Source organism: Eleutherodactylus coqui, chromosome 11 (genome assembly GCF_035609145.1).
Source record: "Eleutherodactylus coqui strain aEleCoq1 chromosome 11, aEleCoq1.hap1, whole genome shotgun sequence".
Lineage (NCBI taxonomy): Eukaryota > Metazoa > Chordata > Amphibia > Anura > Eleutherodactylidae > Eleutherodactylus > Eleutherodactylus coqui.
Window position 1 is genome coordinate 4,476,655 of NC_089847.1, and position 22,831 is coordinate 4,499,485.

The 22,831-nt window shown below is 55.5% G+C and overlaps 1 protein-coding gene across 1 annotated transcript in view; it reads right to left on the reverse strand.

Moving 5' to 3' along the window:
• Positions 1-22,831, reverse strand: part of USP10 (ubiquitin specific peptidase 10) — a 46,212-nt gene that overhangs the window by 15,556 nt on the left and 7,825 nt on the right. The window contains exons 2-11 of the mRNA XM_066583852.1: positions 21,931-21,999; positions 20,127-20,187; positions 16,217-17,191; positions 11,065-11,156; positions 10,105-10,214; positions 8,761-8,816; positions 8,467-8,573; positions 6,401-6,500; positions 3,770-3,953; positions 1,166-1,331 (exon numbers count right to left, since the gene is read on the reverse strand). Coding sequence (XP_066439949.1) covers positions 1,166-1,331; positions 3,770-3,953; positions 6,401-6,500; positions 8,467-8,573; positions 8,761-8,816; positions 10,105-10,214; positions 11,065-11,156; positions 16,217-17,191; positions 20,127-20,187; positions 21,931-21,999 — 1,920 coding nt within the window. The remainder of the gene's footprint in view (positions 1-1,165; positions 1,332-3,769; positions 3,954-6,400; positions 6,501-8,466; positions 8,574-8,760; positions 8,817-10,104; positions 10,215-11,064; positions 11,157-16,216; positions 17,192-20,126; positions 20,188-21,930; positions 22,000-22,831) is intronic.

Genomic DNA, 22,831 nt, shown 5'->3' on the forward strand with positions numbered 1-22,831 from the left:
GATGTCTGGATGGTGTTTTTTACTATCTATATCCCTGCTGTCATCATGTAAGACCTCTGTGGGACAGTCACGTTTTTATTTGACACTTACCCCCTGTAGCCGGAGCCGCATCCATAGTGACCCAGTTACAGGGAAAACAACCCCTGTAGTGACAGTTACTGGCAGAGCTGGTCAGGGTCTAGTATGACCCTCCAGCTCTGCTGTAGCAGGAAACCCCGGCAGTCACATGATCCCCGGATCCCATAGTGGAAGACACCCTTCCATTTTCCCCACACAGTGGTCATTGAGTGCTGTGTACTCGGGGAAGCAGAAGGCAGGAAGGATTAAATACCTGTCCTGCCTTCTCCTCCGGGTTATCAGCTGTCACTAACAGCTGATAACCTGTCCTGCATCTAATTGATTGCAGAGCCAGGAGGCTTAAAGGCCCATCGTAATTTTACTATCGGCGTGGTTTTAAACCCAGGATCAGACGCCGTATATTTACCACGCCTGGTCCTTAATGGGTTAAAGCCCATTACCAAGGTCAGTAAAAAGATGTATCGGCCGTCACTAAGGGGTTAAAGGGAAACAGTCACCAGTGTTTTCGACCATGAACTGCCACCATGGGGCCATCACTCACACTTACAGCACCCCAGATATGTGGTGCCATGTTTTACACTGTTTTGTAGGTGAAAGCCTTCCGTCCCGGTCAGGAATGAACTAGATTCCCGGCCTGCTGTATTCCTGTCTGCTATACGGATGAGACATGACGGTGCCGTGTCAGTCAGACGGCAGACTGGTGTCGGTGTGCCATGCGAGGCGCCCGAGCCTCTCCTCTGAGCCCGCACTCACAGCCAGAGTGCCAGAGGCCTTAGTGGAAATCATGGAAAAAGCTACCTAAAAAGTGGCTGCAGCTCTGGATGTGACTGGAGTATTCCACATAATGTATGAGGCAGCGTTGAGGCAGCGTTGGGTGCAGATTAGGTCGGAGACTTTCCAACAACCCATCAGATAGCTGTACTTGGCGATTATCAGTGGCTGCTCACAGTAAGTCCTCGGGTCAGCAACGGGTCGGGAGGTAATCAGATGTGAGACATGTATGGCGGCCGCAGCCCTGGGAGTGGAACGGATGCAGCGAGGCACCAGTGGAGCGATCCACGGATGAGCGGCGCGGGCCAGCACTCACCTCTTGCTTGGTTTTGGTGGTATAACCCTGGACAGACTCCCTCGCCACGAGACTCTCCAGAGCGTCCTGGACGGTGCGGATCTTTTCAGACTGAATGTCCAGTTGCAGGGTGAAGAATGGCTGCAAGGTGGCCGACTCCTTGGAGCTCTGCTGGTAAACGACAGATCTGCAACAGAAGATAGTAGCCCGTTACCCTCGGGTGCACTACTACTGCCTGAACGCAACGCAGCGAGCATAGAGGGAAAAGGTCACACCATAGTTCTAGATAGCCCGTGCCTGCCTGGACCGAGCGGCTGTGCCCTCCAGCTCCCTACCTGCATGTAACTATAGACAGTGAACACCAGGGGGAGCCGCACTACAGAGATAAATGCCTGCGCCGGCCGCAGGTAAACGGCCAACACGCCATCATCATCTGCATAGGGCAGGGCGGTTCTTTAAAGGGCCACTAAGATGCCCGTGTCGGTGTCTCACATGGCCGATGCGGTGCGAGACGTCTTCATGAAATGCTCCTTTATATGGTTTCCCCTCAGTCTTGGCTCAATCAGTGATGAAACGTTCTTTGCCAAATCACAAAGCCCCGAGACTCAGGAGAGGGCGGCACATTAATGGGTGTCCGTGCTAACCACATGGCACAGAGTGCAAGCCCTAGTGGTGAGGGGAAGTGTCACGTTACATCCTCATCCCACACCCTTCCTCCGCCGACGGCAGATGTTACTCAGGATCGTGCAGACTGCGCCGTCTGAGAAAGAGAACCGCAAGTCTCACACGTCTGACATCCCGACCGTACCGCGGAGCGGTGAACCGATAAGAGACGTCCCGCACCGGAATACAGAGAGCAAGTCTGACTAACCGGGAGGTAAGAAAAGCGACATCACTAATGGATGCACTCTTGGTGATGTCACTACTGCCCTCTAGTGATGGATAGGCGGCATTCTCAGTGATGTCACCGCTGCTCTCTAGTGATGGATAGGTGGTATGGTCAGTGATGTCACTGCTGCTCTCTAGTGATGGATAGGTGGTATGGTCAGTGATGTCACCGCTGCTCTCTAGTGATGGATAGGTGGCATTCTCAGTGATGTCACCGCTGCTCTCTAGTGATGGATAGGCGGCATCTTCAGTGATGTCACCGCTGCTTTCTAGTGATGGATAGGCGGCATTCTCAGTGATGTCATCGCTGCTCTCTAGTGATGGATAGGCGGCAATCTCAGTGATGTCACCGCTGCTCTCTAGTGATGGATAGGCGTCAATCTCAGTGATGTCACCGCTGCTCTCTAGTGATGGATAGGCGGCATTCTCAGTGATGTCACCGCTGCTCTCTAGTGATGGATAGGCGGCATCTTCAGTGATGTCACCGCTGCTCTCTAGTGATGGATAGGCGGCATCTTCAGTGATGTCACCGCTGCTCTCTAGTGATGGTCAGGCGGCATTCTCAGTGATGTCACCGCTGCTCTCTAGTGATGGATAGGCAGCATTCTCAGTGATGTCACCGCTGCTCTCTAGCGATGGATAGGCAGCATTCTCGGTGATGTCACCGCTGCTCTCTAGTGATGGATAGGCGGCATTCTCAGTGATGTCACCGCTGCTCTCTAGTGATGGATAGGCGGCATTCTCAGTGATGTCACCGCTGCTCTCTAGTAATGGATAGGTGGCATTCTCAGTGATGTCACCGCTGCTCTCTAGTGATGGATAGGCGGCATTCTCAGTGATGTCACTGCTGCTCTCTAGTGATGCATAGGCAGCATTCTCAGTGATTTCACCGCTGCTCTCTAGTGATGGATAGGCGGCATTCTCAGTGATGTCATCGCTGCTCTCTAGTGATGGATAGGCGGCAATCTCAGTGATGTCACCGCTGCTCTCTAGTGATGGATAGGCGTCATTCTCAGTGATGTCCCTGCTGCTCTCTAGTGATGGATAGGCGGCATTCTCAGTGATGTCACCGCTGCTCTCTAGTGATGGATAGGCGGCATCTTCAGTGATGTCACCGCTGCTCTCTAGTGATGGATAGGCGGCATCTTCAGTGATGTCACCGCTGCTCTCTAGTGATGGTCAGGCGGCATTCTCAGTGATGTCACCGCTGCTCTCTAGTGATGGATAGGCAGCATTCTCAGTGATGTCACCGCTGCTCTCTAGCGATGGATAGGCAGCATTCTCGGTGATGTCACCGCTGCTCTCTAGTGATGGATAGGCGGCATTCTCAGTGATGTCACCGCTGCTCTCTAGTGATGGATAGGCGGCATTCTCAGTGATGTCACCGCTGCTCTCCATTGACACTAAGATGACATTTTTGGATTCGCGCACTCCTTCCCTTTTTCGGTTCGCACGGTCTGAACGTATGTTGGATTTTTCAGCACAGATTCTGCAGTGATATCGGTGGCCGAGCCGCAAACTTCCACTTGTAGCGCCGGCAGATATGACTGGGAGGCATGGGCATCACACAGTGACCGGCCGCCTCCTACAAACTGCAGCCGATTTACATTATCTTTAGTGATGCTACATTGTGGATCTGACGCAGGATTGGCGCGGCGCGGACCCCACATCCGTCTGCTGTGTGAACGCAGCCCTAGGGATCACAAGACGTAAGAGCAGCGATACAAGGACCCCCACCTCATGTGCCCTCCGAAGATGTCCGTGATGGGAGTCTGCACAAAGTCCGCCTGCCGGGTGACCGACGACTTGTTCCGGGGTCCCACCTGCTCCCACTCCTCGTCGCTGCCTTCGCCTTGGTCTCCATGTTGGTTTACGTCATTTTCATCATTCACCGGCTGAGTTTCGGGTCCATTTGATATTTCTTTATGGGGAGACAGAAAAGTAAAGTTAGATGAAGCTGAAGGGCCGCCCCGGTATGACGCGGGGCCGCCCCGGTATGACGCGGGGCCGCCCCGGTATGACGCGGGGCCGCCCCGGTATGACGCGGGGCCGCCCCGGTATGACGCGGGGCCGCCCCGGTATGACGCGGGGCCGCCCCGGTATGACGCGGGGCCGCCCCGGTATGACGCGGGGCCGCCCCGGTATGACGCGGGGCCGCCCCGGTATGACGCGGGGCCGCCCCGGTATGACGCGGGGCCGCCCCGGTATGACGCGGGGCCGCCCCGGTATGACGCGGGGCCGCCCCGGTATGACGCGGGGCCGCCCCGGTATGACGCGGGGCCGCCCCGGTATGACGCGGGGCCGCCCCGGTATGACGCGGGGCCGCCCCGGTATGACGCGGGGCCGCCCCGGTATGACGCGGGGCCGCCCCGGTATGACGCGGGGCCGCCCCGGTATGACGCGGGGCCGCCCCGGTATGACGCGGGGCCGCCCCGGTATGACGCGGGGCCGCCCCGGTATGACGCGGGGCCGCCCCGGTATGACGCGGGGCCGCCCCGGTATGACGCGGGGCCGCCCCGGTATGACGCGGGGCCGCCCCGGTATGACGCGGGGCCGCCCCGGTATGACGCGGGGCCGCCCCGGTATGACGCGGGGCCGCCCCGGTATGACGCGGGGCCGCCCCGGTATGACGCGGGGCCGCCCCGGTATGACGCGGGGCCGCCCCGGTATGACGCGGGGCCGCCCCGGTCCCAGCATGCCCTGCAGTCAGCGGCGGGCGCAGCATGCTGGGAGCTGTAGTTTCCCACAAGTCGTACCCTGGCGTTATTAAACGGTCTAAGCTGATAACTACATACAATGCCCACCGTGACCCGGAGACGAGGGCACACAAGTGGGTCAGACTGCGGGTTGGGCGTAGGGACTTATATTTGTGTTGCGTCCTCAGCGTAGGCCGGTTAGTCAGGAAGTCTGCTGGTGCGTGGAGGAGGCACGGCGCTTCCTGGTGGTCACCAGCAGCGATTACAGCCGGAACTGGAGAGACAACAGCAACCACCGCTGTACCAGGATGCCACAATGACAGGGCGAGAAACACCGGACAGAAATAGCGCCACGGCCTGCAGAGCATCGCGTCTGCCGTAGGCGCAGGGCGTTTACACTGCAGGGCTAATCACAAAAAAGCTCAACGCCAAAAATACGGAGGTTCCGGAAGGGAAGTGATTAACCCTTTAACTGCTGACCAATTCTCAGGTTTCCATTTGTTTTTTTAATCCTTTGCACATCCATGAAGTGTTTTCCCGCTGACCGCCACACGAGGGCGATTGTCGCACGGCGGGACAGAACTTTTCTTGCCTCCATTTTGGGGGACGTATAATTATTTTTTAAGCACTTTTTATGACTTTTTGGGGGAAGTGACAAAAATATCAGAATTGTGGCATTTTTTTTCCTTTTCAACTTGAGAATATTGTGATGTTTGGGCAGTTTGGACTCTCACCGCCGCGGGGAGCGCGATTGGATCGCGGCTTTTTGTAAGACGGTTTAGTTTGTTTTAACCACTTTATGACCAGAGATTTTTCATTTTTGTGTTTTTTCCCCATTTCCTTAAAAGTTCCATCATTTTAATGTCCCATTGGCGACCCCACGGGGCTCATTATTAGAGGGACGAGTCGCATCATTAAACGTACGGAAAAACCTTTAACAAAAAAGTGGGAAGAAATAAAAAATAAAAAAATCCATCCATTTCAGCGAGTTTAGTCTCTGGCGTTCGCGCTGCCGTGCGCTTGGCTCCGCGCCGACGGGCGATACCGAATTTGTAGGTTTTTAAGCTTTCTGTTGTCGCACCCTGGGACCCGTAACGGTTATACTTCCTCGCCTCCGGGGGGCGCTGCAGGTCTTATTACTAAATGATGAACATCTTTTTGATGAACGCTGTTTACACCCAACGAGCCGCAATCATTTTTAGGCCCCCAAGAGGCGCTCTCGCTCGCAGTCACCGGTTATCGCTAAAATTCATAGAGCTCTCTGAGCGGTAATCGCTTCGTGTAAGGGGGCCCGGCGTTATGTCGCCCCGGGAGGTATGCTCTATTGTTCTCCGCCTGCGCCATCACCGCTGTGGGCACACAACTGGCAGAGCGCTGCGCTCACCGACGAGCCCATCCGCTGCCACATTTCAGGCCACTATGGATTTTAGGCAAATCGCACAAACGCGGCTGCAGAACGTGACAGAAGTTTTTGGGGGGAGCGGCGATCCCCGCGGCCTCCGCAGACGCATCCAGCGACCCAAGAACATGCAGATAACGAGCGGCACGGTACAGCTCTGCAATCGGGAAATAAGCAGATAATCCACAAGGACATCACTGCTCGGACGGCCGGGACAATCTGCGCCAAACATGAGAGGAGGGGGAGGGGGGGGGGGGGGAGGGGTGACCGTACTGTCGTTCTGCGGGTACAGCAGCTTCTTCAGAGACAGCATTTCTTCGTGTAATCCGTTCAGCACGAAGCCCAGGTACTCCTCCGCGTCCTCCTGCCGCCCCTGCAGAGAGACAACATATGGATGAGCATCGCCTATATACAAGCTCTGCGTTACACTGTATACGGCACTACACAGGTCAGGTGATCCCTCACAACCAATCAGGAAGCTCCCATAAGAATCTTCCACAGCAGCCGCCAATTACAGCCAAAACGTTATGAAGAGGTCGCTGACCTTAAAGTGAAGCTTACTAACCGGATAGTGCAATCTTATCACACGGTCTCAAATTAACCATCTCTGCTTGCTGTCAGTAAATCAACTTATTTACATTCGAAAACCAGAAGAAGTCCGGAGCAGCATCAGCACGAGAGCTGAATACACAGGGTTAAATGGCTAGTGGTCACCCAGCATGCCTCAGACCAGGAGGTTTCCCTTCAACAAGCCCTCCTCCCCCTCCACACGCCGGGGGTCCCCATGCCGCTCCCCTCCACACGCCGGGGGTCCCCATCCGCTCCCCTCCACACGCCGGGGGTCCCCATCCGCTCCCCTCCACACGCCGGGGGTCCCCATCCGCTCCCCTCCACACGCCGGGGGTCCCCATCCGCTCCCCTCCACACGCCGGGGGTCCCCATCCGCTCCCCTCCACACACCGGAGGTCCCTCAGACCACACACTGTTTGACTTGCACTGTGATTCTCTTCTTCCTACATTATAGACCTTCCTAACTGATGAATGCTAACGACACGGACATGAGTGCAATCATTTCCTGAGATTTTCGGAAAACGAGCACCAAAATACCCATTTCATAGGGTAAAACTTACTCCCCCCCCCCACCGGCCCCCCTTCGTCCCTAAGTCACAGAAACGAGGCTCTACTATAATTGGAGGGTCTTTGTTCCTTTCTGTTGGATACAGAATGGATTAACTCTGAGACGCGCCGCACCTTCCTGTACGTGTAGTTATCAAAGATGGCGTCCAGCCCAGAACCTGCGAATACGGACTTCATCTATAATACCAGCGACAGACCCGAGGCACACCGGGGAGTCCAGGGGGGTTCTTAGCTTCTTTACACAATAAGGCCTCATCTGTCCACAGGCTCTTCATTAGGGCCACCGCATCCCTGCTGCCTCCCCCCCCCCCACATAAGGGACCAGGCTCCCCCGTATGTCCCCGCCCACATAAGGGACCAGGCTCCCCCGTATGTCCCCGCCCACATAAGGGCCCAGGCTCCCCCGTATGTCCCTGCACACATAAGGGCCCAGGCTCCCCCGTATGTCCCCGCCCACATAAGGGCCCAGGCTCCCCCGTATGTCCCCGCCCACATAAGGGCCCAGGCTCCCCCGTATGTCCCCGCCCACATAAGGGCCCAGGCTCCCCCGTATGTCCCCGCACACATAAGGGCCCAGGCTCCCCCGTATGTCCCTGCACACATAAGGGCCCAGGCTCCCCCGTATGTCCCTGCACACATAAGGGCCCAGGCTCCCCCATATGTCCCCGCACACATAAGGGCCCAGCTCCTCCGTATGTCCCCCTACATTAGGTCCTAGCTCCCCTGTATGTCCCCCTACATTAGGTCCTAGCTCCCTTGTATGTCCCCCCCTGCACACATTAGGTCCCAGCTCCCCTGTATGTCCCCCTACATTAGGTCCCAGCTCCCCTGTATGTCCCCCTACATTAGGTCCCAGCTCCCTTGTATGTCCCCCCCTGCACACATTAGGTCCCAGCTCCCCTGTATGTCCCCCTACATTAGGTCCTAGCTCCCTTGTATGTCCCCCCCTGCACACATTAGGTCCCAGCTCCCCTGTATGTGCCCTCTACATTAGGTCCCAGCTCCCCTGTATGTCCCCCTACATTAGGTCCTAGCTCCCTTGTATGTCCCCCTACATTAGGTCCCAGCTCCCCTGTATGTCCCCCTACATTAGGTCCTAGCTCCCTTGTATGTCCCCCCCTGCACACATTAGGTTCCAGCTCCACCATATGTCCCCCCTACAACAGATCAGGGGCTCCCGTTCCCCTCCTCCATGACTTTACCTTCTCGGAGAGGTTAGACTTGGAGAGGGTCAGCAGCTGGTAGATGTAGGTCGGTTCGAACGCCGGGCCGGGCCGAATGTCGCGAACAACCTTATCAATGGCAGTAGCTGCAGGAAAGACAAGAGTATCCAGTCAGCGATCCATTCCGGCACCGCTTTATATGGCAAAATCTACCATCGGGTGACATCATCAGCTGACGGCCCGTCCGTCACATGGCAGGCAGCGGGACGCTGTCGGTGACATCACACATGTGACAACTGTCCAACCAGGGACAGGGATCCCCGCAGCACTTACCTTGCTTCGCTTTAGGAATAACCGGCATGTTTGTGAATTCATTCATCAGATGAACACTGAAAGAGAGAGCGAGCATCAGAGCAGAGAAGCGGCGCCCCCTGGAGCCCACAACGAGCGGCGCTGCAGGGAGATCCGTACGGGCGTCCACACCCCAACACACAACCTCCTGTGAAATCCTAATCCTGGACACAGACAAGTTCTCCAACTTCCTAATACCACGTTTTAATTCTCATTCCTCCCAACATCACTGCTTGCTGTCACTGAATGGAAATAACATTTACATCCAGAGGCTGAAATCTCATGTAGACCCAATGCAACTGCACCAAACTCTCCACTGTGAGACATCAGTGCAGGTGAAAGCTCTTAGCCTGCGCACACATGACCGCTAACACTGTAGCAGCCCCTCAGCTACGAGGAGGCAGAGCATGAGGTCAAAGGACATTTCCATTCAGTGTCAGCAAGCAGCCATCCTGCAAAATAAACTACTGAAATGTTGCAAAATGCTGAGAGTGGTGTAACATCTGCCCGTCTCCCCGGGTGCCGCGGCCCGCACCCCGCTATCTGCTGTGACCTGGTGCTGCTGATCTAGTGCGGTCAGACCTCTCTATCCCGGCACTGAAGGCAGCGCAGCGGGGTGCCAAGAGTGCGAACGCTCCTCGCTCTGAAGCCGTCAGACTGCAGCTTTACATGAAGTGACAGAGAAGGTCGGGGCGAGTGGCTCCACCAGACGGCACGTCAGGGTGCACCGTGTACGCTTGGCCGCCGAACATGAGCCCAAGATGGGCAGATGAGGTGAGCAGCAGCAGTAATGCCAGCGGGCGCGGTCATGTACCTCACAGATCAATACGTCTTCGTACCAGAATATGAATATTAAAAGGTGTTTCCCGAGTGTAAAGAAGGCTCCTCCCCATCAGGTGGGTGGGGTCTGCGGCGCGGGACCCCCGTGGAACATCTTTCTGAACCAACCACGGCACTCAGGCGGTGACACTTCACTGCATACCAAGCACAGCGCCGTACATGTCATAGTGGCTGTGTCTGGCATTGCAGTCCAGTCCTGTGAACTTGAATGGGACTGAGCTGCTTGCAAGTCATGTGACTGATGTACATGACGCCGCTGCGACATTTAATGGAGCCCCGCAGCCTCGTCCATCAGCTGCCAGGGGGGATCCCTGGCACCGATGAAGGATCCCGAGGTCAGGCCATCAACATCCTAACGTTGGAGAACCCTTTCATAGGGGCTAATCTAAGAAACATAATCCTTCTGCCTGTATACATGTATACACGCCGTTGTGGCGCCGCCCCGTTGGAGCCCCCCAACACCTCATGAGAACGGCGGGTACTTACAAGCTGTCGATCATCGGCGTGGAGGTACACGATCTCTGCAGTCTGCTGTACGCTGGAATGCACTTCATTAGATGATACATGGGTGGGCACGCCACCAGCGCTTGTAGGGTCTGCACCACGGGTGAAGGAAGACAACGGCGAGACGTGGCGACAACACGCCGTCAGGGCTCCTCGCCGCGCACAACACGGCAGCACCGACCCCGCAGAACCGATCGGGGCGCTCAGGCTTTTCTCACGTGTTTATCCTAACTGCATGACGAATAGCGCAGTGCGGCCGTCAGTCCCGCATTAAGGACCAACCGCGACCAGGCAAGTCTACGGGAGCGCTAGAAATACGGAGCGAAGACTGTATATTTAGACAGCGCGCCGTTTGGGTTTTTCTCACACGCATGAATCGGGCGCAAAAACAAGGCAGAAAGGACAAAATATGCAGTAAAAATAAGCAGTTTCAGTCTGTGAAAACCTTGCGTGTTTCAACCCAAACTGCACATCCTTAAAGGGCCGGCGTCTCATCGCGGCGTCAGGAAACGTTCTGCAGCTTTCTATGCAGACCGAATACTTCTCACCCCTCAGTGATGGGATGCAAAAGGAACAAACCCTCAGCGCAGAAAAGTATCAGGGCAGGACAGGCTCCCATCCTCTGGGTCTAAACAGTGAGCGTTCCATTCACTGACAGCAAGCAGAGTGCTTGAACACAGATTTAAACAGTCCATTAGACAGCTGCCGAAATGTTTCATGTCTGGGAAGTAAAGGGGCCCCCAGCTTTATACAGTAACACTATTGTTAGGAGGGCCCCCAACTACAAACCGCTGCGGGGACGCCAACGATCACATGGAATGTGTATGGAAGTGCAGTTAACTTGCTGTGCCGGGTCCTAGAGACAACTGCTCTACCCGATATGAGGGTCCTGGATGGGGCCCCCCAACTCCCTGATAGCAGATATATAGTAGTGAAGGATACAGCATTGATATAGCACCAGTTGCCTTTGTTGATGAGTCCTCGCGGCTGCAGCGACACCGGCTTATGGATGAGCTTCACGCCTTCCAGGAGTTCTGGAAACAAGAAGAAAGCAGCGTTAGACAGAAAGGGTTAAATATGTGGCTGGTGTGGCGCGCGGGGCTGCCGGCAGGGCGGGCGTCACATATCACACCGCCGGCAGGGCGGGCGTCACACATCGCACCGCCGGCGGGGGCGAGCGTCACACATCGCACCGCCGGCGGGGGCGAGCGTCACACATCGCACCGCCGGCGGGGGCGAGCGTCACACATCGCACCGCCGGCGGGGGCGAGCGTCACACACCGCCGGCAGGGAGTGGGGAAAGCGTCACATATTACACCACTGGTGGGGCGAGTGACACATATTACTGTAATGTATGCACACAGTGACTCCACCAGCAGAATAGTGAGTGCAGCTCTGCAGTATAATACAGGATGTAACTCAGGAGCAGTACAGGATAAGTAATGTATGTACACAGTGACTCCACCAGCAGAATAGTGAGCGCAGCTCTGGAGTATAATACAGGATGTAACTCAGGATTACTACAGGATAAGTAATGTGTGTACACAGTGACTCCACCAGCAGAATAGTGAGTGCAGCTCTGGAGTATAATACAGGATGTAACTCAGGAGCAGTACAGGATAAGTAATGTATGTACACAGTGACTCCACCAGCAGAATAGTGAGCGCAGCTCTGGAGTATAATACAGGATGTAACTCAGGATTACTACAGGATAAGTAATGTGTGTACACAGTGACTCCACCAGCAGAATAGTGAGTGCAGCTCTGGAGTATAATACAGGATGTAACTCAGGAGCAGTACAGGATAAGTAATGTATGTACACAGTGACTCCACCAGCAGAATAGTGAGCGCAGCTCTGGAGTATAATACAGGATGTAACTCAGGATTACTACAGGATAAGTAATGTGTGTACACAGTGACTCCACCAGCAGAATAGTGAGTGCAGCTCTGGAGTATAATACAGGATGTAACTCAGGATCAGTACAGGATAAGTAATGTATATACACTGTGACTCCACCAGCAGAATAGTGAGTGCAGCTCTGGAGTATAATACAGGATGTAACTCAGGAGCAGTACAGGATAAGTAATGTATGTACACAGTGACTCCACCAGCAGAATAGTGAGTGCAGCTCTGGGGTATAATACAGGATGTAACTCAGGATCAGTATAGGATAAGTAATGTATGTACACAGTGAGTCCACCAGCAGAATAGCGAGTGCAGCTCTGGGGGTATAATACAAGATGTAACTCAGGATCAGTAGAGGATAAGTAATGTATGTACACAGTGAGTCCACCAGCAGAATAGTGAGTGCAGCTCTGGGGTATAATACAGGATAAGGATAAGTAATGTATGTACACGGTGACCCCTGCGGACGTAGTATATAGAGGGGTTGTCCCGCTGTTTACTACTGACGACTTATCCTCTGGAATCTGCCCAGAGATCCACAATAAAAATCTGCGGTATAAAGACTCGGATTTTGCGGTCGTTTTTAAAGGAGTAATTCCCGTGGATGATAGCGTTCTCTTCATATAGGAGAACACGGGGCCTCCTGCACCCCCACTGCAGGCTGAGAGCGCCACCTGCTGCCCAAAGCAGCTTTAGGAGTAAGTACGCCGCAGGTCACGTCCGATCGCCTTCCCTGCACAGTGCAGTCTTTGTTCGCGGCTACAGTACGGCATCTATATCTACAGCGCCCCGCGGATATGATTTCCATCACAACCCCAGTGGTCGCTGATGGCGCCCGGACTGCGGCGACACTTCACGGCGACAGTGATGGCTTCTGGGCGGCCGTCACTTTATACCGACGGCTTCAGGAGTTTTAGAAAACTTACACTGCAAAGTTTGTGAGGAGCAGAGAAGAGTCGGCGCGGCTCAGTAACTCCCCCTGCTGGAGACATTTATCCTTTTCGGGTTTCCATGCCCACTCTTTTTTTGCGGAGTGAGTTTTGCTACCATTTTGGGGTAAATATAGGACTTTTTGATCACTATTTTTGGAGATGGACGGATCACATGTGACAACTGGGGAAAGGGCTTTCTAGTTTAATGTTTACATAATGATTAACCTGCATGACGCCTCCTCCTCCACACGGCGGCTGCATATTGGTCAGTGACACATTTCACTGTTTTTGCACTTTTTACATATTTTTGTTGCATTTTTAATATCCGAGCGTTATTGAGTAATCTGTTTTTCACATGTGAAAAAAAAAAATGTTGGGGCTCTGACCGCCGAGACCCCCGCAGATCCTGAGAATGGGACACCGATGTCCTCCATACTGCGCCCTCCGCAGCGAGGAGCCGACTGAGCAGAGCTCTGGGCGCACAACGGCATAGACACTCCATTCACTTTCAGTGGGACGAACGTACATGCAGGAGGTAGACGGGCCCCCGCAGTGATGGGCACAGCGGGCACGGGAGCCCCTGTGAATAGGAGATGACTTGGTACAACCCCTGTAAGTCACAACCCAGGGAAGTCAAAGGGTGAGGGGTAAGCGGGGCACACGTCGCCATGCCAACGCTCCTTCTTTCCACTCATCCACTGACAATAATGGGCAATTTTGGTGCCCAAAAAAACGAACCAAAATAGGATGCGCTGCAATGTAGTTTTTTCTTTTTTTTAAATCAAGAAACGCCCGTGCGAACGGCGGCATTCACCCCAACGGGTCCGCGTTCTGTCAGTTGCAGACACAAACGGATCTCGCTTTGCACGCGGGCGGCGCGTTTAGACTGATTCATTCCGTAAGCGTTCAGATTTCCACATTCCTAGGACAGATCGGTGTTTAAACTGCTTGAGACGTGAACGAGTCGGCGCCGATTCTTATGCCGGCTGAAACTGAACAAGCAGCGCACGATTCTTGTTAGTGGCGTTTAAACTGAACGATTATCTTTCAGTCTAGACGCAGCACCTCCTGAAGCGCCCCTCCGGACCCGGACAAAGATGGCCGCAGCAGCTTCTCGGGCTACGTGAGGTGCACGGTGCATAGCAAGCATCATTAGGCTGGGTTCACACAGGGCCACAGCAAAAACCGAGAGATTTCCGCCGGGAGAACAGCCGCGGTTTAAGGCTGTGTTCACACAGGGCAGATTTGCCCGCGGCCGCTAATCTCGGGATTAGCCAGCCATGTGGACGAGATTTCTCAGAAATCTCGTCCACACGGGACGGCCAATCCGCTGCGTTAAGTCCGGCTGAAACCGCGACTGCGGCCGCCGCAGCTTCAGAAGATGCAGCATGTCTGTTTACCTTTCCTTTTTTGTTTATTTTCGTCGCAGCCGCGCTCTCCTCTGTGGGAGCGCCGGCCACAACGGAAAAGCAAGCGGCCGGGCCGCTTCAAAGCCGCGGCGGTTCTCCCGGCGGAAATCTCGCGGTTTTTGCTGCGGCCAAACTGCAAGATTTCCGTCGGGAATCTGCCCTGTGTGAACCCTGCCTAAGCCGCGGCGGCTTTGAAGAGGCCCGGCCGCTTGCTTTTCCGTTGCGGCAGCAGCGGATTGGCCGTCCCGTGTGGACGAGATTTCTGAGAAATCTCGTCCACATAACTGGCTAATCCCGAGATTAGCGGCAGCAGCGGATTGGCCGTCCCGTGTGGGGCCCACATGGCTGGCTAATCCCGAGATTAGCAGCCGCGGGCGGATTTGCCGCGCGGCAAATCCGCCCTGTGTGAACCCAGCCTTAGACGCTGCCGTCATTAACCAGTCAGACCAGCCCGCAGTGTCCCAGACCACGGGATGGGGACCAGAGGGATATATGAGAGGAGGAATACTGTCGGGGAAATGTACAGAGATTTAGAAAAAGGCAGGGGGCGAGAGGCGACTTCATGATTAATGAGCTGCGCCGACTCCTCCCCGCTGCTCAATGCAAACTTTGAAATGCAAGTTTTCTAAAACTCCTGAAGCGACTGGAATCAGCGTTACAATATTGCAGCGTCTGCAGCCCGGGCACCGTTCGGGACCTGACAGGTTGCCCTTAGCGAGGCCTTCCCCTTGGTGCGAGAACTGCAGACCCCCGGCCCACCCCACCATGCCAGGGAGCTTGGAAGACGAGAGCCAAGGCAAGACTCTGGACTGTAAGTACTTCGGAGTCCACCGCTCGCCACCCCAACCTGCTGGCATGTAACAGTCCAGCTGAGGGCCGGCCCCCCATTGGATGAGCCGAGCGCCATTCATCTATCAGGGCTCATCCACACAGGCGCATCTCCATCTGTATTATGCGTGTAATTCGGACTAATAACTGATTCGCAGTCGGTTATTCAGAGGGGCGATTTTTACACACAAAACAATCGCAGGATTCCTGTTATTAGTCCGTTTTTATGTACCAAAATCATTAAAGTCTAAAGGATCGTGTAAAATCGCAGCCGATACGCATTTACACGTATATTCATTGCGGTTTTACGCAGGTTTGCAGGAGACTGGTTTAAAAAACAGCGACACCCCCTGCGAAAGACGCAGTAAACATACGTGTAAAAACATGCCGCAAATATGCAAAAATACAGTAAAAAGGCTGTTTACATCTGTGTGAGGAAGCCTCAGGGAGCTTTAGGCCTCATGTCCACGGGGACAGATCCGCAGCGGGTCACCCGCACACGTGATCCGCGCCCCACAGGGATGCATTGGACACCCGCAGGTAAGTAAATACCTGCGGATGTCATTTTCCCCGAGGCGCAGATTGTGTCTGCGGGAAAACACCCGCGGCATGCTCCATTTTTAGTGCGGGTCTCCCACAGGGGCGGCTCCCACAGGCTTCTATTAAAGCCTATGGAGGTCATCCGGATTCGCAGCACACCCGCGGCTGAATTCCTGCTCTCCGGCGCGGGAGAGCAAAAAAAAAAAGAATGCACGGTGCATGCACACATCCACGGAGGGAAGATCCGCAGCGTCCGGACAGGTAAGTAAATTCTTATTTTTAGGCCTCATGTCCGCGGGAAAGGAGGGACCGGCTGTGGGACTCTGCATGGAGAATCCGCGGTGGGCCTGATTTTCCCCCGTGGACATGAGGCTTTAAACTGCTTCCACCTGTGGCGCCACCTTGTGGTAAACCAGGAGTACAATACAATACTTTACAGACCAAGTAAACACTTCATCCCCCTGCGGAGCAGCGGATACCTGCAATCTTTATGGCTACCGGGTCTTCTGACACAGGAACGGGGCCCTCCTTAATGTCAAGCGGTTTCTCGGGGGCCGGAGGGGCTGCAGAAGGAGAAGCTGGCTTAGATTCAACATAAGCCACCAGTGGGGTTGGTGAGGGCTTGGAATTGTGAAAGAGACTCGCCCAAGACTTAGCTGGTGGATTGCCGGGGGCCGATGAGGAAAGCTGGTTGCCGGCCTGAGATAAGGACGTATCGTCTGGCTTGCCTTGCTCGGCCTCGGGATGTAAATCCACCCCGTTGGAGGCGGCAGCGTCCTCTGCGGCGTCGAGCGTTTGTCCGTTTGTTACCCCAAGCTTTTCAGTAGTATCAGAGACAGCCGGCGGCTGCTCGTCAGATGTCCTTAGCGGGCTCTCCCGCCCCGGGTCTGAGGCCGGGCATCCCTCGGGCTGACCAGCAGTCCTGCCATTGTCTAGTGCATTACAAGAGCTGTCGTCAGTGACAGCCTCGTCGGTGAAGTCCACAGAAAGCTCCGGGCTGTAACAAGTCCTAGGAGAGGCCGAAGACGCCCGAACGTCATCTGCAAACTCCGTCTCGTCTGTGCTTATACTGTGAGGTCCTGCAGAGCTGGCGTGCCCGTTCACAAGGGTCTCCGCAGGAGCGCCGCCATCACTAACACCGTCCAAGTAATTGTAATACCCCGGAGGACGTTTTTTCTTCTTTTTCCGCTCCCTCTGCCCGGATGTACCATCGCTGTCTGCGTTGCCACTACCGTCCTGAGCAGCCGCTTCGCTGTACTGACCGTCGATGGCGTCACAGTTGTTAGTATGGATGAGGTCGTCGGGGGATTTCTGGGTCGGGCTGCAAGAGAGGATGAACTCCGGAGCCTGCGGGTTTAGGGTGCTGGAAATACTGTAATCGGAGTTACTGAGCTGCGCGGCGTCCGGGTCGATCACTTCACTGACGCCAAACTCGATTCTCTGATACTCCTCACCTGGAACAGAAAACAAAAGCGTGAGCGGCCAGTAAGACGGGGGGCAGAAACTTCTGGTACTAGTCCATTATGGGGGAAAAGGTAAGTAGTTTAGCTACTCTTTAACCCCTTAGCATCCAATGTTGCTGTAGAGTATGTCAGGCGGCGACGTACAGAGGGGGGATATGAGCCGACTCCATACAGACCACAGCGGTAACTCTTGATCCCAGCCTGTTACCCATCTAGATATCGCCGTCATGGCTGACCACAACATTAAATGGCTTCACAGGGTGAGGGGATGTGACCGGCCCCCCACGCCCAGATCCAGCACATGTCTAGATACATATTGGACGAGGATCGTCATGGTCACGCGGGCCGGTTAGCTGTGGAAAACCTGCATGGCTTCTGCTTTAGGACTCCGGAGCGTCTGCTGCTGATTTCAGCCTTTACTGAAGTTCAGGTCAGAAGTCCAGAAGTTTTGGGCACCAAACCCGCTGTGGCAGCGGGCGTATTGTGCAGGTAAATTCCACCCCATTTAGTGCCGATTGTTTTCTACAGCATTTAGAGGAGACGCTGAACGTCTGCATCCACATCGCTGCCGTGGTACAATCCACATGGATAGTCGGCCCCACGGGGAGGAGCGCATGCAGAAGTGCCGCAGATCGTCTACAGAGGAGAATCCACATCATTGGCGCAGCAACAGCTATCAGCCGGCACAAAAACATTTCCCTTGTGCACACAGAGCGCAGCGTACACAGACACCCGGCTGCCGCTACTGAGCTCTGACAGGCGATGCGGAAGTGGGCTTTCCCCCCCAGACAGGCAGCCTACTTCCACCTCATTGGACCGGCGGCGCTCAGTAGCGGTTGCTGGTGTGCGCTGCGCTCTTGATGCGGCAGCACTCAGAAGCGAGAGGAGCGCTCGGCGCCGGCCGCAGATTCTGATGAGGATTTTCTGTACACCATTTCCGTGTGATCGTCAGTAACTGAAGGCGCTCACAGCGGGTCACTGCAGATGGTTGTGGCAATCTGCAGCAGATTTCACTCCAATCTAAATTGAAGTCCGCGCTGCGTGTGAACACATGGCAGAGTTTAAAAAAACAAACAAACATTAACGTGCCCCCCCCCCCCCCCCCCCCCCAGCAAAAAATAGGAAACCTAACCGGTAACCGCCTCATCAATTATAATATTTGTCCCACATGGTCAACATTGTCAAAAAAACCGTGTGTTTTCTTCACTTTATCCCCTCCCCAAAAATGTAATAAAAAACGTTACCCAACAGTCCCATAAACCCCACGATGGTACCAATAAAAACAGCAGCCGCTCACCTCGCAAAACAAACGGGGAGACGAAGGTAGAGCAGCAGAAACCACCACAACGCGCCGACCGATGGCACGAAGTAAACACGCCATTCCCAAAGCGGTTATCTAAGACTTAACATTAGTGGCAGCGGGAGGCCGAGGGTGTAACCACCTACACTGACCTCCCACGGCCCGGGCTCTGCTTACATCGATCACATGACCAGTACAGCCAATGGGAGGTCCGCGGGGACCAGATCAGTGACGTTCCGTAAACTTACCTTGGGACAAAGCCCACGACAGGTTAATGGGAGGTCTCCGCGCCGGACCGCTGCCGCAGGGGAACCCAACACTAGGACCGCTGCCGCAGGGGAACCCAACACTAGGACCGCTGCCGCAGGGGAACCCAACACTAGGACCGCTGCCGCAGGGGAACCCAACACTAGGACCGCTGCCGCAGGGGAACCCAACACTAGGACCGCTGCCGCAGGGGAACCCAACACTAGGACCGCTGCCGCAGGGGAACCCAACACTAGGACCGCTGCCGCAGGGGAACCCAACACTAGGACCGCTGCCGCAGGGGAACCCAACACTAGGACCGCTGCCGCAGGGGAACCCAACACTAGGACCGCTGCCGCAGGGGAACCCAACACTAGGACCGCTGCCGCAGGGGAACCCAACACTAGGACCGCTGCCGCAGGGGAACCCAACACTAGGACCGCTGCCGCAGGGGAACCCAAAACTAGGACCGCTGCCGCAGGGGAACCCAAAACTAGGACCGCTGCCGCAGGGGAACCCAACACTAGGACCGCTGCCGCAGGGGAACCCAACACTAGGACCGCTGCCGCAGGGGAACCCAACACTAGGACCGCTGCCGCAGGGGAACCCAACACTAGGACCGCTGCCGCAGGGGAACCCAAAACTAGGACCGCTGCCGCAGGGGAACCCAAAACTAGGACCGCTGCCGCAGGGGAACCCAAAACTAGGACCGCTGCCGCAGGGGAACCCAAAACTAGGACCGCTGCCGCAGGGGAACCCAAAACTAGGACCGCTGCCGCAGGGGAACCCAAAACTAGGACCGCTGCTGCAGGGGAACCCAAAACTATATAATAGAACTTGGAAAACTCTCTGAACACAATTTACACTAAACACTAAACACAACGGCGGCGCCTCTGGAGGGTCTGACCTTCTGCTCACCCCATTAAGAAAGTTTTACAAGTTCTGCAATACATCCTACAGACATCAAGCAGTGACCCTGGAGACGCGCCCGCCTGGAGGTAAAACATCCTCATGTTGGGGGAAAAAGGCAGCGAGGAAGAAAAAACTGAACAACGGGGAGTCCAAGTCTGGAGCGCCGCAACCTCAGAGCGACGCATGTGCAGAACATCGGCCCCGCTGCGGATACATGCGCCGGTCTCAGAGGCTGCTGCACGTGCGCCGGCTGTGAGGACCTGGAGGACGAGCGGCAGGATGGAGGGACGCGGAGCTCCAGGGGTGATCCCACCGCCCCCCGGACCCCTCGCCCGATATCTGCCTGCGGCACAGAGTGCAGGTCCGCTTGGGGAACAAAATAACTGGTGAAAACCACGTCGGCCGCCTGTAAACGATGCATGAAGGTTCCATCAATCCGTAGACCAGGCTCACATCGGGGGCACTCACCATCCTGAAGGTCGCTTGAAAACTGGGGTCCACATAAAACGGTTTCATTAAAAGGAGGCAACTGCAGAGAGAAGAAGCTTCATCAGTCTCATCCAAGGCAGAACCAGTGAACACAAACCATACAACACGAGATCCCCGAGGGGCCGGCGGCAGCGACCCTACACAGGTCACTGAAGTGGTCTGCCACTCGGGACCCCCTATCCATCAGCTGATCGTCCGGCCCTCTGCAGCGGGACAGACATCGTTATCAGTGACCGGAGGTAGCGGGGGGAGGGCGCCGTGCTTCTCCTACACCTCCTGACATGGTGACCATAAGGGGAGCAGCGCAGGGGGGTCTTCAGTGAAGAGTCCAAAGTACCCCTCTGACTTTATTCTTCAGGCTCCGTCATCCGCTTTATTATAGCGGGACGCTCTGCGCATTTTCCTGCAATCTGAAGTTGAAATCAGAGCCGACACATAACTTCTGTCGCCTTCCGCAGAGATGAGCGCGTGGATCCACATCCTGGCGGACGGTGCCGGCTCGGCCGCAGGTTTACGTAGTAGATGGTGGGAAAACCAGAGAGATGTGATGAAGCGATCCGTGTGAAGGCGTCCTCAGGGGACCTGCAGCACCGGCCCATTTACACGCAATCATTATCGCAGATGAGTGATAATCGTTACTTGTAAATGCGGCCGTCGGCCACTTTTCATCTGAACGATGATTTTAAGGTGAGCTTAAAATCCATCATTCAGCCGCAGAGATACAGCATCTCTCAACAGACTGCAGGCTGTGTTCTCAGCGGGAGCCGAGAGATTACATTGTATTCAGCGGACAGCTCTGATGAGAACAAGGCAGCTGTGTGCAGAGCTCAGCCCACATACTGGGCTCTGCAAACAGCTCCTGGGGGCCCTTTTACACGCAAATGAAGATAAGTGTTAATGGGCATTAGTGCTCATTAACACTTTATACAAAATGATCGCTACATCTTTCAATCATTTAAAAGACTGTGTAAACGAGCCTCACACTGCGAAGCAGTAATGCAGCAACTATTAGGCCACTTCAGGCAAATGCTCAGGTGGGTAGACCTGGGGGGCCTTTGTTAGACAACCGACTGCTGTAGTAAAGCATTGGTCCGCCTATGGAGCGACATCATCCCTCAAAATCCATAGAGGCCGCGAGCGCCAACACTACAGCATCCAAGGGGTTAAAACAATCAGATCAATGTTATTGATCTCCATGTCACTACCAAATGGCTGAAGGCTGCATGTAATAGCCGAGGGCTTGGATAGCAGCGAGCGCAGCAGTTCTCTTCCATAAAGTAGTCCTTACAGAAAGGTTACTTCTGAGATCCAACATGCCGGACGGGCGGCCAGGATGTCCCGCGCAACGCCGGACGGGCGGCCAGGATGTCCCGCGCAACGCCGGACGGGCGGCCAGGATGTCCCGCGCAACGCCGGACGGGCGGCCAGGATGTCCCGCGCAACGCCGGACGGGCGGCCAGGATGTCCCGCGCAACGCCGGACGGGCGGCCAGGATGTCCCGCGCAACGCCGGACGGGCGGCCAGGATGTCCCGCGCAACGCCGGACGGGCGGCCAGGATGTCCCGCGCAACGCCGGACGGGCGGCCAGGATGCCCCGGCGACCACTACAGCAGCCAGCAGCCTTCCGGCGCAGAGCATCTCGTCAATGACAAATCATCGGGGCCGCAGCCTTATCTAATGTAACGATTCATTAGGGTAATTGATGTTGCTGTGCAGAAGTCCACAAGCAGAGGGACCCCCGAATGTAACATGTTGGGGGAGGGGCGGCTCATAATCCTCTTACCTCTACTGTGCAGCGAGCACTGATGAAGAACTGCCGGAACTCATCGTCACTGAACTCCCCAAAAATGTACTGAAACAAAAGGAGAAACAGAAGTGAGAAGAGAGAGCGGAGGCGGGCGCCCCCCCCAACACGACCGAGGCGGGCGCCCCCCCCAACATGACCGAGGCGGGCGCCCCCCCCCCCCAACATGACCGAGGCGGGCGCCCCCCCCCCCCCCCAACATGACCGAGGCGGGCGCCCCCCCCCAACATGACCGAGGCGGGCGCCCCCCCCCCCACATGACCGAGGCGGGCGCCCCCCCCCCCACATGACCGAGGCGGGCGCCCCCCCCCCCACATGACCGAGGCGGGTGCCCCCCCCCAACATGACCGAGGCGGGCGCCCCCCCCCCCCAACATCCCCATAGGCAGCGCACACAGAGGAGGTCCTGCTCCCCCGTCTCCAGCAGTCTGTCATCCCTCTATCATAAAGTACCTCAAACTTGGAGGTTCCTGTAACACAGACGGGGTTTTGGAATATGGTGGTCAGACGGTCATCTTTGTGTAGTAAGAAGGGTCATCAGAAGCCCAACTGTAGATTCCACAAGACGCTTGGACTTGATACTGGAGATCCCCGGGGTGGGAATAGGTTTCCTAAACTACACAAAGCTGGCAACCAGGGAGGCCGATGATCTCCGGTGTAGGACCCTCACTGAAGGAACCTCAGGATGGGTGGAAGGTGTCCTCAAACCACTGGAGAGGAACACAACCAGCTACTTGCAGGACACCACGGACCTACTGAACAAACTGTCAACCATAGGTCCCCTCCCAGCCGGCACCATCTGGGCCACCATGGATGTGGAGTCCTTATACTCCAACATCCCCCATGAAGACGGAGGACCGGCTGCCAGGAACACCTTAAGG